Source organism: Athene noctua, chromosome 13 (assembly GCF_965140245.1).
Source record: "Athene noctua chromosome 13, bAthNoc1.hap1.1, whole genome shotgun sequence".
Lineage (NCBI taxonomy): Eukaryota > Metazoa > Chordata > Aves > Strigiformes > Strigidae > Athene > Athene noctua.
This window is the reverse complement of record NC_134049.1, coordinates 18,285,959-18,298,336: the sequence shown is the minus strand read 5'-3', so window position 1 is coordinate 18,298,336 and position 12,378 is coordinate 18,285,959. Positions and strand designations below refer to the sequence as shown.

The 12,378-nt window shown below is 39.3% G+C and overlaps 1 protein-coding gene across 3 annotated transcripts in view; it reads left to right on the top strand.

Moving 5' to 3' along the window:
- The window catches only part of ANXA2 (annexin A2), a 29,323-nt gene extending 18,204 nt beyond the window's left edge, over positions 1-11,119 (top strand). For all 3 annotated transcript variants that reach the window (XM_074917419.1, XM_074917418.1, XM_074917417.1), the window contains exons 5-13: positions 1,490-1,603; positions 4,574-4,664; positions 6,002-6,081; positions 6,362-6,421; positions 7,068-7,161; positions 7,877-7,972; positions 8,933-8,991; positions 9,670-9,792; positions 10,720-11,119. In XM_074917419.1, the coding sequence (XP_074773520.1) occupies positions 1,490-1,603; positions 4,574-4,664; positions 6,002-6,081; positions 6,362-6,421; positions 7,068-7,161; positions 7,877-7,972; positions 8,933-8,991; positions 9,670-9,792; positions 10,720-10,779 (777 nt within the window). In that variant the 3' untranslated portion in view covers positions 10,780-11,119. The remainder of the gene's footprint in view (positions 1-1,489; positions 1,604-4,573; positions 4,665-6,001; positions 6,082-6,361; positions 6,422-7,067; positions 7,162-7,876; positions 7,973-8,932; positions 8,992-9,669; positions 9,793-10,719) is intronic.
- The last annotated feature ends 1,259 nt before the right edge of the window (positions 11,120-12,378 follow it).

Below are 12,378 nucleotides of genomic sequence, written 5' to 3'. Positions count from 1 at the left end.
TTTGCTATTTATAAATTAATGATATCTGTCAGTTATCTGCTTCTCATTTCTCTCTTTGAGTGCTCCTAGCCATGGCAAAAAACAGCGGAATGGAGACCCTGCTTTCCTGGCAGGGGGAGAAGAGCTTTTTTCTCCAGAAGCCTACTAATATGAGGGCAGGTGCTTGGTTCAGTTTGAGGTGCTTTATTGCAGTTATTTTGGTAAATCCTGCTGTAGTGATTTGTATTTCCTTCAGCTTTCATACCAAAGTGCAAAGATTGCAAAAACTTCTCTCAGCTAATTGGAATTCATGGCATTGTCCTAAAACTTATTAGAGATGTGCAGTATCTTTGCTGATGTCTGAAGAACCTGTTTTCATGCAAATAAATGATGGAGCATCGTATCCAAAATTGAGTTAGTGTACTAAAGTGTTTCTTAGACAAAAGCAGCTGGATACCCCAAACCCCCATTCACTGTCTTGCTCAATCCATGCAGTAAGTGCATACAGTATTGGCATGTATTAGTGCCTGGATTAAATGGGTGGGGTGACTCTGGAAATTAACTAAGTGCCTTGGCTCTTTATCCCTCTGGTACAAAATTCTCTGCAGTTCTGCCCCTATTTCCCCTACCCCTCCAGCTCACAAACTGTTAGTGTAGAAACCCTCAATTGAAATGCAGAAAATTCTGAATGCTGCAGACTTAACTTCAGCTTAGGGAATACACTGATCTGTGTGAACCCCAGACTTGATCCCAGGGATTCTGACTTTGTAAGTACACTACAGTGAAACTGATAATTAAATTATTCAAGTTGCATCTGAAACCTTTAAAAGAGGACATGCCTCTGACTTTATTTGCTACAGATTTGCATGCGTCCTGTGAAGTGAACACACTTGACTGTTTCTTTCTCTAGGATTGACTGACAATTAACAATAGAGACTTTGCTTATGTTCTTCTGATAGTTGCCTTGAAGACAGGGATAATTTTTCTGTGCTCAGAGACAACTTTTTTTCTTCAGCTAGCTGCTTGGGAACTGGGCCTGTACAGTGGAATAACTGTGCAGTCAATTTTCCGATGTCTCAGCTAGTAAAGGGCTGGGGTAATAGGAAAAACACAAATAATACAGTGCTACAGGGAAAACTATGGGAGTATGATGGAGAAGTGCTGACCACAGGGAGTCAGACTCAGATCCATCTGTGCTTGTTAGCTCCAACAAAGTGTCATGCTTCAAGACTGGAGCGGAGCTGTTCAGATGTGTCTGCACCATGCTTCCCAGCACTCTGTCAGCCACCAGTGGATTTCTTCTTATTTTCAAAGGATGAGAAAAAATTCCTTTGCCCTAATTTCTTTCTTAGGCTTTCACAAAAGAAAAGCTCTTTATGTTCTGTTTCCTTGTCAATTGTGTTAGAAACACTGTTGCAGCCTTGGAGACTTAAAGCACTACAGGCTAAATTCTCTGGAGATCAGAAGTGAGCTTTAATTTTTTTCTTCCATCATCCCTCCTTTTTTACAGGAACTTTCTGCAGCACTCAAGTCTGCACTGTCGGGTCATTTGGAGGCAGTGATCTTGGGCTTGCTGAAGACGCCAGCACAGTATGATGCCTCTGAACTGAAAGCTGCCATGAAGGTAAATTAGCTTTGAAATTTAAGTATGTTAGTCTGATGTCGCTGTCTCAAGAATGACAATGGACTTCACATCCAAGGCCACAGTTTTCAAACATGTCCACTGATCATTATTTTTATAGTACCGCAGTTTTAAGTATCCAGCCACAAAGCATCCAAAATGAGAGAAATTCTGGAACCATGTGATTTTAAAACTGTTAATTAAATCCTCCCTTTAAGGAAAAAAATAATTTTTATCAGGTCAGGAATAACTGATAGGCTGCTCTGTCTGGTTGCTGCTTTGCTGACTGCTCTTAAAAACAATATACAGGTTCATAGTAAAAAAAAAAAAACAAACATTAAGATAGCAGCTGTTAGCTGGAGCCATTAAATCCTCTGCTAGCATTTATAGGCATAAATAGTAGTTTCCAGTTACTGGGTCATATCACTGAAAGAACAACCTGTACCAGACCTGCCTCTGTGTGGAACAGGAGGAGAAGGATGAGGTGTTAAAAGCAGGCTTTGGAGCAGCAGCACAGCAGTGAGTCACTGTGTTCAGTCCCCTACAATCACAGGCAAGCATGGAATAGATTGCTAGTTCAGAAATATCTGCTTTGCAGACCACTGAAACAAGACTTTCAGAGGTGCTCATGCCAGCGCATTCACCTTACTAAGCAAACCAAGCTTTGGGAATTTGTATTTATAATCATCACTAAAATTCTGAATTTTTTTATCCGGTTGATTATTTTTTTTTTTTAATATTATTAAATGAGTATTAGAATATATCTGTTGGAATTTGGAATAAGACAAAAACCCAATTAATTTCTCCAGACTGTGAAAAAGGAGTTAAAAAACAAACAGTAAAACAAAACCACCCCCTCCACTCTGCCCCAAAAAAACTTCAAACCCCCAAACCTAAAAAGCCAACCTTGTATGGAGGTGGCATCTCTTTTGTTATGGGCCAAATTCCTTTTTTGAGTAATCAGATGCTGCCCTCTTCTGGTTTAAGTAGAGGCTGTCCATAATTTACTGTGAATCAGATTAATTCGGTTTTGGTTTTTTGTTTGCCTGTTTGTTTTTTTTTCCATGTCTTGTATCTGATGCTGTTATATTTAGGATGACCATGTACTTACATAGCATTTGTATGTACATGGTCATATGTACATACAGCACCAAGCTGTTACCTCAGAGTAGCCACAAATGTAGAATATTCTGTTCTCTCCTTAGGTCAGCTATTTCCGACTCCCAGGCACTTAGTCTAATGTTCTACATTTGCCTGAGCTTAAGTTTCACTTGATACATAGAGCATAGTAAGCTATGACGTGGGAAACAGAGTTGGGTAGAGCAAAGTTATCACTGAGGAGTTAATTATTTTTCTGGTACATGTTCTTACAAAATACTTTAAAAACATTTAGAGCACCTTGAATTTTTTTGGCCTTCATTTCTTCCCCAGATACCTATTAGAATCACTCTGTGGAAAGCTTTCCTAATTCCCTTTTTTATAAAATTGCTTGGGTTTAGTGCTGCTTTTTTTTTTTTTCCCCTTCAATAGAGACACTTTTTCCAAGAGGGTAGTTCTCCACATAATTACTTCCATTTTCCACATGTGAAAGACTGCAGCATGAGAAGTTTTCCCAAGATGTTACCCAGCAGACTCCTCTTGGAGTGCTGTGGAAATCATGCCCATTTTTGCCACATACAAAATGACTGTTACAGATGGTCCTAACAAACAGTAGCCTAAGAGGAGGCATGAGAGTATTTTTTTTGTCTGCTGGTGATGCTGGAAGATAAGGGTAATGAGATTAGCCTGAACGTGGTTCATGGGTAGGTAAGAACCAGAATAGAATGAAAAAATCACCAGTGGAGTCTGTTTTTTAATGTTTCTTTTCAAAATACCGAGGCATCTGGCTGCCAGATGGCTTTACCAGCTAGTAACCCAGACACCCTTAGTGATCGCTAGAGAGAAAAGCATCTTCAGCTCATTAAAGTTAGTCCTCTGTTCTGAGCCTGTGCTTCAGGGTTACCTGTCTTTTCTTCAGGAGCAAGAACATTGCAGTGTTGTTAGCATTTTTTTTTTTAATTTGGCTGTTTATCTATATAAAATAATTGAACAAGGTTTAGAGCACGTTGGTCAAGCCACATTATTTTAGAGTATCTGAGTTACTATAAAGCTTAATTGATAGCTGATACATTTTGATGTGGTTTGTAATTTTGTTATAATGCTAATACCTGTATTACTTTTTAAACAGTAGTAATGCAGCTTCATTCAATGTACTAATTCTTCATTGACCTTGATCACAAAAGTGGCTTTGTAATATTATATAAGACCTCCCAATTAATTCAGCTGGTTAAAAAAAAAAAAATCTGGGTATTTAGTTTTTCATACTAAATACATCTTTATTTCTTACTATAGCTAATTGCAATATTATGCTTCACAATGCACAAATACAAACAACTTGGAAAATACGGTCAATTCAAGAGGGGCTATTTATTAGCTAATAATTCAGAACATGCTTAAATCTTTGCTGATTTGGAGACAAGGCCAAGGCTAATGAAAGTGTCATCCTTGGCTTTGTATTTATAGTGGAGGAGTGGTACAAAGGGTGGTGGGGAAGAAAAGCAGGGGAACAAGTTGCTTGCTGCCCATTTGCATGCTAAGAATCAAATTTTCTTCCTGTGCTCTCAGTGGACAGAAAGCAATCACACATGGGCCGTGATAAGTTGGTCTCATCCAGTTACAGTGGTGGGGAGGCTGCTGAGTGTAAATGCACATTGCCCAGCGACAATATCTGCAGGATCTCAAAGCTATCAGAGTAGTGTTTGGCAACTAAAAATGTTCCATCTGCGGTTTCTCAGGCGCAGTTAGCAAAAAATATCCCTGAATTGTTGTGAAACTGTTAGAGTGGGAGAGAGGAGATGTCTGTAAAATATTTTTAAACCATTCAAACATGCCTGTTCATTTCTAGCACCTAAGTGAATCATCTGTGTGTTGCAGGGTCTGGGAACTGATGAAGACACTCTCATTGAAATCATCTGCTCACGAACAAATCAGGAGCTTAGTGAAATTAACAGAGTCTACAGGGAAAGTAAGTTTACTTTGAAAGTTTCAGTGTACTATGTTTATACACTAAGTTACTTGGATAAGTTCCCCTCAGTGTAAATTTGATTGTTAGAGTTGCTTATACAATATCTGCCTTGATTCTCCAGCAGTTGGATGTAGTAAGATACTATTTTGTACTGGTGTCCTGGATATTTGTGTGTGTTTCATCTTGTTAGTTGGTAGCAAACAAATCGGAGAACATTTACTACTTATATAAGTTGTGCCTAAATAAAGTATTTTGTAAGCTACGTGCATTCTGTGCGTAGTGACAGAATTAATGATGTTAGATTTATGGATTGTAGGATCAGTTAAGTAGTAAGTAGGTGAATCTGAAATCTTCCGAAGCACACTTGTAAGTTTATTTGGTAGACCTGCCAGAAAAGATGTGAAATAAAACTTCATAAAAGCGTATATTCCATTTTTCAGCTTTTCTAAAGCATGTTATCTGACTGAAGCTATAATTCTTAGTTGATTATAAGTACATATGGGTGATCTAAGATTCATCCTCAAAAGCTATTACCTTTTCATTCATATTCCTTATATTTTTATATTGTTCATTCTGGTTGGGTTTACTGCAATTCAGTAGTGCAGCTGTCCAGTGTCTGTTTCCTTGAGCTGCAGAGTTAAGCTTCATCACAAATAGACTGAAATGTAGACAATTGCTCTGTGCTAAGGCTTAATAGTTATCAAGCAGTTCTGGTAAGGTGCTGGCTAAGTCAAAAAAGATAAGCAAAACCAGTGTAGTCTTAATGGGTGGTACTGAACAAAATAATATGTATCAGCAAAGAAGATGCTGCTGTACAATAGGTTGCTGTTGAAAAGAAGAGAGAATGTGATTTGTAGCAATACAGGGTATGACCACTTGGCAAACAGTGAAAATGTTTAGACACCAGACCAGAATCACACACAGCATTCCTTTATTATAACAGCTTTTGTCTTTTGCATTGAACTTCTAATTGCAGTTGTCCAGTCATAAATCCACGAGTGGAGAAGGCCTAAGTTCTATGTTTAACAAACAAGCAAATACTCATTGGTAGCTAAGAATGATCTAAAAGGATATTGAGTTTAAAGAAATATTCTCTTCCTTTTAATAGTCTCAAGCTTCACTGTTACCTTTCTGTGACAGACTTTGATTGCATGGGAACTCTCATGACTAGCTGGTAGCAATGTTGTATGCAAGCATGCATTTGTTCTCATTGTCTTCCACATGTGATTAGGTTGTAGCTGTTTATGTGCATAAAACACAGTAATTAGCAGCTGTCCTTTTTGTGAAGGAGTATTTGTAGGGCAGCATTTACTTGAAAATAATTTTTTGTTTTCTAGTGTACAAGACAGAACTGGAAAAGGATATTATATCAGACACATCTGGTGACTTCCGCAAGCTAATGGTTGCCCTTGCCAAGGTAGGTCTGTTCATATTTTTCCACTTTTCCTATTGTGGCTGCACTTCGGTGACTGACTGACTGGCTGCCAGTAAAGCAGTTGGACTTCTGATTCACTTTTAAATTTCCTTGTGAATTCATTGTCTTTTCAGGAAAAAAAATATTCATAATAGGGATGGAGCGTACTGTTAACTCATTTAACAAATTCAGATTAAAAAAACAAAGAGAAAAAGAATATGCATGTAGCAAACTGCTTGCTGTCTATTAAACCTCTTCTAAATACTGCTATGCTTGTTTGAAGGGCAAAAGGTGCGAAGATACCTCTGTGATTGATTATGAGCTAATTGATCTGGATGCTAGGGTAAGTGCTGGTAATGACCATTAAATGTCTTAAATTGGTCAAGCTTTTGGAGATGTTGAAAGTACAAATACTATGGGAGTGAGAAGCATTTATGAAGGTAGGTGTATATATTTCAGATTATCTTGCACAGTAATGTTTGCATGCTGTCAAGGTATCTGCCACTTGTAATCCTTCAGTTATCAGATTTTCATGGGCTATGAAAACCCCGCTAGTACCTATACTAGCACCTCACTGGTATTCCCTTAAGCATATTGAGAAAGAGAGCCTTTAACAAAAGGAAACACAGACACTGCAAAGACTGGTTGCAGCCAAGTAATTGTGTAAGATTGAGAGAAGCGTCATGGAATTTATTGGTTGCTAATGCTTTTTTATTACATGTGTATCTGTCAAGAGCAGTTTTGTTGAGGTAAACAGAGCTAAATGCAGAGTAAAACTTGTAGATAGAGGTATATACAAAGTAACTAGTCTTAGTTTCAGATTAGATCCTTGGATCTTGTCCTGGTGGTCTGCCCAACCATGTGTCCTTTTGTGTTCTCCCACTGACACAGTTTCAGTAGTGCTTGTTTTCCAGTAAGGAAAAAACATTTGCAATGGCTTCTTGTGTAACTCCTGATTGTCATTATTTCTCTTTTTGTTCTAACCCCAGGAGCTCTATGATGCCGGTGTGAAGAGAAAGGGAACTGATGTCCCCAAGTGGATCAACATTATGACTGAAAGAAGTGTCCCCCACCTGCAGAAAGGTACTATTCAAGAGACAGATTAATTTTTTTCCCGTAAGAGGAAATTATACTGACATGGTAACTATTTTGTCCTAGATATGATTGAAATGAGTGTGAAAAACAGCTAATAAATCTTAATTCATGTCTGAGGTGTTATTTTTTTTTCAAAAAACATAGTTATTTCTGTGCACGCGTTAATCTCAGTTTGAGTATGTGTAGAGCTCTTTTTTTACAGAGGTGTAAGGAGGCTCAATTATATGTCAAGTACGCCAAGAACAAAACTGTTACAAATCTAGAAAATGTGGCTGCAGGAGACCTTGAAGTCCTTTAGCTTTTCCCTCTGTCCTAGGGTATTTTAGCTATATCATGTGTTTAGATCTGACAGGAAGGACTCTCAAAAGCAGCCCTGATATTGCTGTAAGAAGCACATGGCAAAGTCATTTGAAGACTTTTCAGGGCTTAAATCACTGTTGTTTCAAAAAATACTAGTACAGAATTAAGATAGTATTTTACCAGGTTATGGAGGTATTCATGGAAAACAAAAAGCCCATAGTATGAGAACTTTACTATCGGCTGAGAAACTCAGGCTCTACTTAAGACAAAGTTATCAGAACTTGGACAGATATTTCTAAATCATGTGTCTCTGCATTGCTGTCTCTATGTTTTTGATTTGCATGGCTACTTTTACCAGTTCTTGGTCTAGTTTTGATTTCACCTGTTTTCTTTCTTGTGATAGTGTTTGAGAGGTACAAGAGCTACAGCCCATATGATATGTTGGAGAGCATCAAGAAGGAGGTTAAGGGAGATCTGGAGAATGCCTTCGTTAATCTTGGTGAGTTACCCTGAAGTAAAGACTATCTTTAGATAGGATCTTTTCAGTTCTCTTGCAGCGTATCATGGTAAGGATAGGGCCCAGCTTTCTCTGTGTTGCTGGATGAGAAATAAACTGGATGTTCTGACGTTATTGGATACACTAGTGTATTTTAGTATATTGAGAAGTAGCCAATTTTTTCTCTCTGCAAAATACAAACCTTGCTTTCCAGATGAAATAAAAATGCATGTATTGTGATCTGTTGTTAGTTCCACTTTTGCTCTGATACAGAGGCTTAATGTTTGGTTCCCCAAACAAACAAAAACATTGGAACTATAGCTGAACACATTAAGTATTCAATATAGACATAGGCTGGAGAGAGAACAGTGTCTTTATGAGATGAGATAATGGCCAGTGGAGGATCCTGCAGGCTAGTAAAAGAGCTGATTTGGCACTGAATTCTCTGAAATGGGGAGGCTGGTACTGTGATATGAGGTGAAGATGAGAAGGATGTCACCAAGTTTAAGAGGAGATGCTTTAAGAGGAAAATCCATTTCAGACTAAGGGTGAACTGAGAGCTCTGTAATGCAAATGGAGAATAAACAGAGCTCCGTCTTGAAAGGGAGACTTCTCGTGGATTAGCCTGCAATGAGTGTTTTCAGAAAAGAGGTTGCTTATAGAAGTGGAAGAAAGAATTGTATAATGTGTGGAGGAGAGCTAGCATTCTGAAATGACACTAGCAACGGAGGGAAATACTTTCTTAGGTTGAAAGCATTTTGTGGTTCAGTCACAAGCTTAGCCAAATAACTTCTAAATAACAACTCAGGTAAAAACAATTTCTCTGTGCCCCCTTTTGGAGAAACTTTTGCTGAAAACCTTATTTTCATTACTTGTCCTGTCTTTAAAAATGGCTTCAAGGTTCTGTGTTCTGCTATTCCATGTAAGGTCAGGATGTTTAACAATTCTTATTTCTCTCTTCAGTCCAGTGCATTCAGAACAAACAGCTGTATTTTGCGGACAGACTGTATGATTCCATGAAGGTAGGGAAGACTGTTCGTTCTTTCTACTCTTTTTTTTTTTTTTTTTTCTTCCATTGTTTCATCAAATTTCGATTCCTTAGGCACTTTTGTTCATATGATATGTGACAGGAATGTGAATAAATTAAAAATTACTTAGTATTGTTCAAAAGCATTCTTTAGCAGTTACAAGCCTAGACCATCTGTTCAGATGCATCTGATGTAAGGAAATATTGGGAAGGATCTCGTAATAATGATCTGTATTAAATCAGTTGATTATAATTAGCAAAGTTAGACACATGTTTTGCAGGTAACCAAGAGATGATAGCAGAAAAAGCTGTTTCTTGAAGTGCCAAAATAAGACACTAAATTTGCCTCAAAAGGTTTTCTCAAGAAATGGGATGAAAGAGAAACACCTGGTGACAGGCATTAGGCAATACCAGGAAGACTTCCTGGTGAACCAGAACTGCTGCTTACAATCTAAGTAGCTAGATTTGTGACTAGAAAGTTGCTCAAACACTGCTGGTGTGAAAGGTATGTTTGTGCTCAAATTCCTGGATTGTTACCTTAGTTAAAAGACTTAATTCTTTGTATCTTTTATTGCTACATCTCAATTGCCTGTAGTTTGCCATCTTACCATTCGGTACAGCGGCATTCTATGCATTTCAGCTATTACAGTTTTAAATGTGTATCTGTTTGTAGGGCAAGGGAACCCGCGACAAGGTTCTGATCAGGATTATGGTCTCACGCTGCGAGGTTGACATGCTGAAAATTAAGAGTGAATTCAAGAGGAAGTATGGAAAATCTCTCTATTATTTCATCCAGGTAAGTTTTTCAGCCTTCTTTTTACATCAATTTTACGGACCTTGACAGCATTCTTCATTGGATTGATCATACCATTAGAATTTGTGGGAGGTGTTTTAGAGGCTGCAGTGGGAATAATATGTTGTTATCCATGTGCTATTGAAAAACCCACTCTTAACTTTACAGTCTACAGCTGATACAACTCCTGACAGCCACTTGATGGTATATGTAGGCTTTATGCAATCAGCTGATGTGTTATGAAGGAAAATTCTGCTCACCAGTCCCTATCCTCAGACCAAAAGAAAAGAAAAAACAAATTGCTCTTTGGTTGCTCAATGAAAATAGAGCATCTAAATTGCCGCTCTCTTTCATTTCATGCCCAACGCATAGGCTTTTTAGCTAGAGTGATTTTTGTCCACTTCTGTGATTGTGCGGGAGCTATAGGTGCTAGGTTTGATTTAACTTGGGGCATAGGTAAAGAGCTTGTGCATCTGTTTAAAAACTAGTTTTCTACCCACCCTCACAACAGCATATGATACATTCTTCCTTGTGTAGGTGAAGTTGAGTCAAAATCTTAAGCCAGAATCTTTTCCTGAAGATGTGAATTTTAATTATAAACAAATTTTCAAAATAGTGAACTTGATGTATGATTTTTGCAGTGATCAGTGAGAAGGGACAGAATCGAGTCCTTCAGTTTTCCTTTGTTGTGTTATTCTTTTTCATACCAAAATTTTTCTCCTCTCTTGGCCTTGCATTTATATTACAAGAATGATAAATAATTTCAATTCACATGTAAGTAAAACGCAGTCTTAGTCTCCTCCAGGTTGACAAAGCTTCAGCTGCAAAACATAGTCTGTTCCACAGGTTTTTAGATTATAATGTGCATACTTCCATATTTTGTGATTGTTTTCTCACATGCATTTGTATTTTTCTTCCCTTGCTTTACAGCAAGACACAAAAGGGGATTACCAGAGGGCACTGCTGAACCTGTGTGGTGGAGAGGACTGAAAACTGTGATGGAAGAAACCCCATTCCAGAGACATGCCTTTTTTGCTCTTCATCTTACTGTAATCCTAGAAAGAAATGACTTGCCTAGCTAACCTTGACTTGCCTTTATATCTGCAAGACCACTGATGTAGTATGCTTTCAGGTGGTGTGTGCACTTCTCTCAGCAGCAGTGCTCTGCTTGGCTCTGCCAAAGGTCCTAACAGCGTATAGCCAGAGAAACTAACCTGCCCAGGATAAACGAGCTTACAAGTGCTTGTGAAAGGCTCTGCCTCTGTGCGATGTTTCTAATAAAACATAAATAAAACTGAAGTTTTACTTTAAGAAGACGGGTCTCTTTCAGACCTTTAATTTTAAAACTGCATAGTTGATACGTATTAGCCTTTGCTGCGTTTTCTGTGTTGTTTTTTTCCTCCTGGGGTTCACTCCTTGTGGCTGAAACCTTGTCTTCCTCTCTCAAAGCCCTTCATCTGTTTAATGATTCAATTTCTCAACACAAGTGAAACAATTTTTTTTTCCTCTATTTTTTCCCCCCAAATAAGTGACACTAAAACCTGAGCCCCACCTTTCTCTGCCTGTGTACAAGGGGCAAACGCTTTTGAATCCCTCTTAAACATTTAAAAGACCCCATCTTAAACAGAAGTGTTTCCTCCGTAAGGCCCGGCGCTAGGGCATGCTGCGTGGATGTGTCAGACCGGGCCGGGAAGCGAGGAGGAACGAAGTGGGTGCTGCTTATTTTACTGAGGAGGGAGTTTCCCGCCTTTCTTCTTCCCGCCCTCCCTGCTGCCCAAAGAGCAGGTGCGGGTGCGGAGGCAGGGGCTGCCTTCGGGGGCTGCCGGGGCCAGGGGCAGGCGGAGGGCCCGCGGCAGCGGCCTGAGGTGTGGCGAGGGGGCTGCACCGCGCCGCTTCGGCCGGCCTCGGCGCGTCGGGCTGTGCGGGGCTGCAGCGCGGGGCTGGGCGCTCGGCCCTCCTGTTCCCCCGCACGGTGACAGGCATTTCTGCCTTCAGTTTCAGCCGAGGTGAAGTAAGCTCACCCAGTAGAATGTACTTTTCTAGTCTCACTATATCATTAGCTCCTGCTACGGTACGAAAATCATATCCAAATGTTAGGTGTAAAGAGCAAAGCTTTCTCTCCAGCTGTGAGTGTTGCATTTGGGCGCGAACGTGTCGAGGCTGAGGAGAGCAGCCATCTTGGTGCAGGGGCCAAGGCTGAGTGCTCTTGGGGTGCTTTTGTGTCCATGCACTGCCTAGCACAGAGGCCTTGGGTACAGCTGTAATATAAATATTAAGTAATTGTCATAAGAGAAAATAATTTCTTCCTTTCCCAGCTGTTGTTCCTTTGGAAATACAAAACTGCCTGCAAGGATCAGCTGTTTTCCCTCAGGCATTACCTGGTTCGTAGCCCTGTTTCAAAGGCTGATATACTCCTCAGAGATAATTTTGAGACTTTTAAAATCAACCTTTCAGAAAAGACATGAGAAGCACACAGTAGACTGTTTCATGCTGCTATTAAAAGGGTGAGAGATCTTGCTAAAATATCATTGTCAGTTCACCACAAGGAATATTTGGTGTAAAAACACCGCAGTTGATAAAATACTGGTA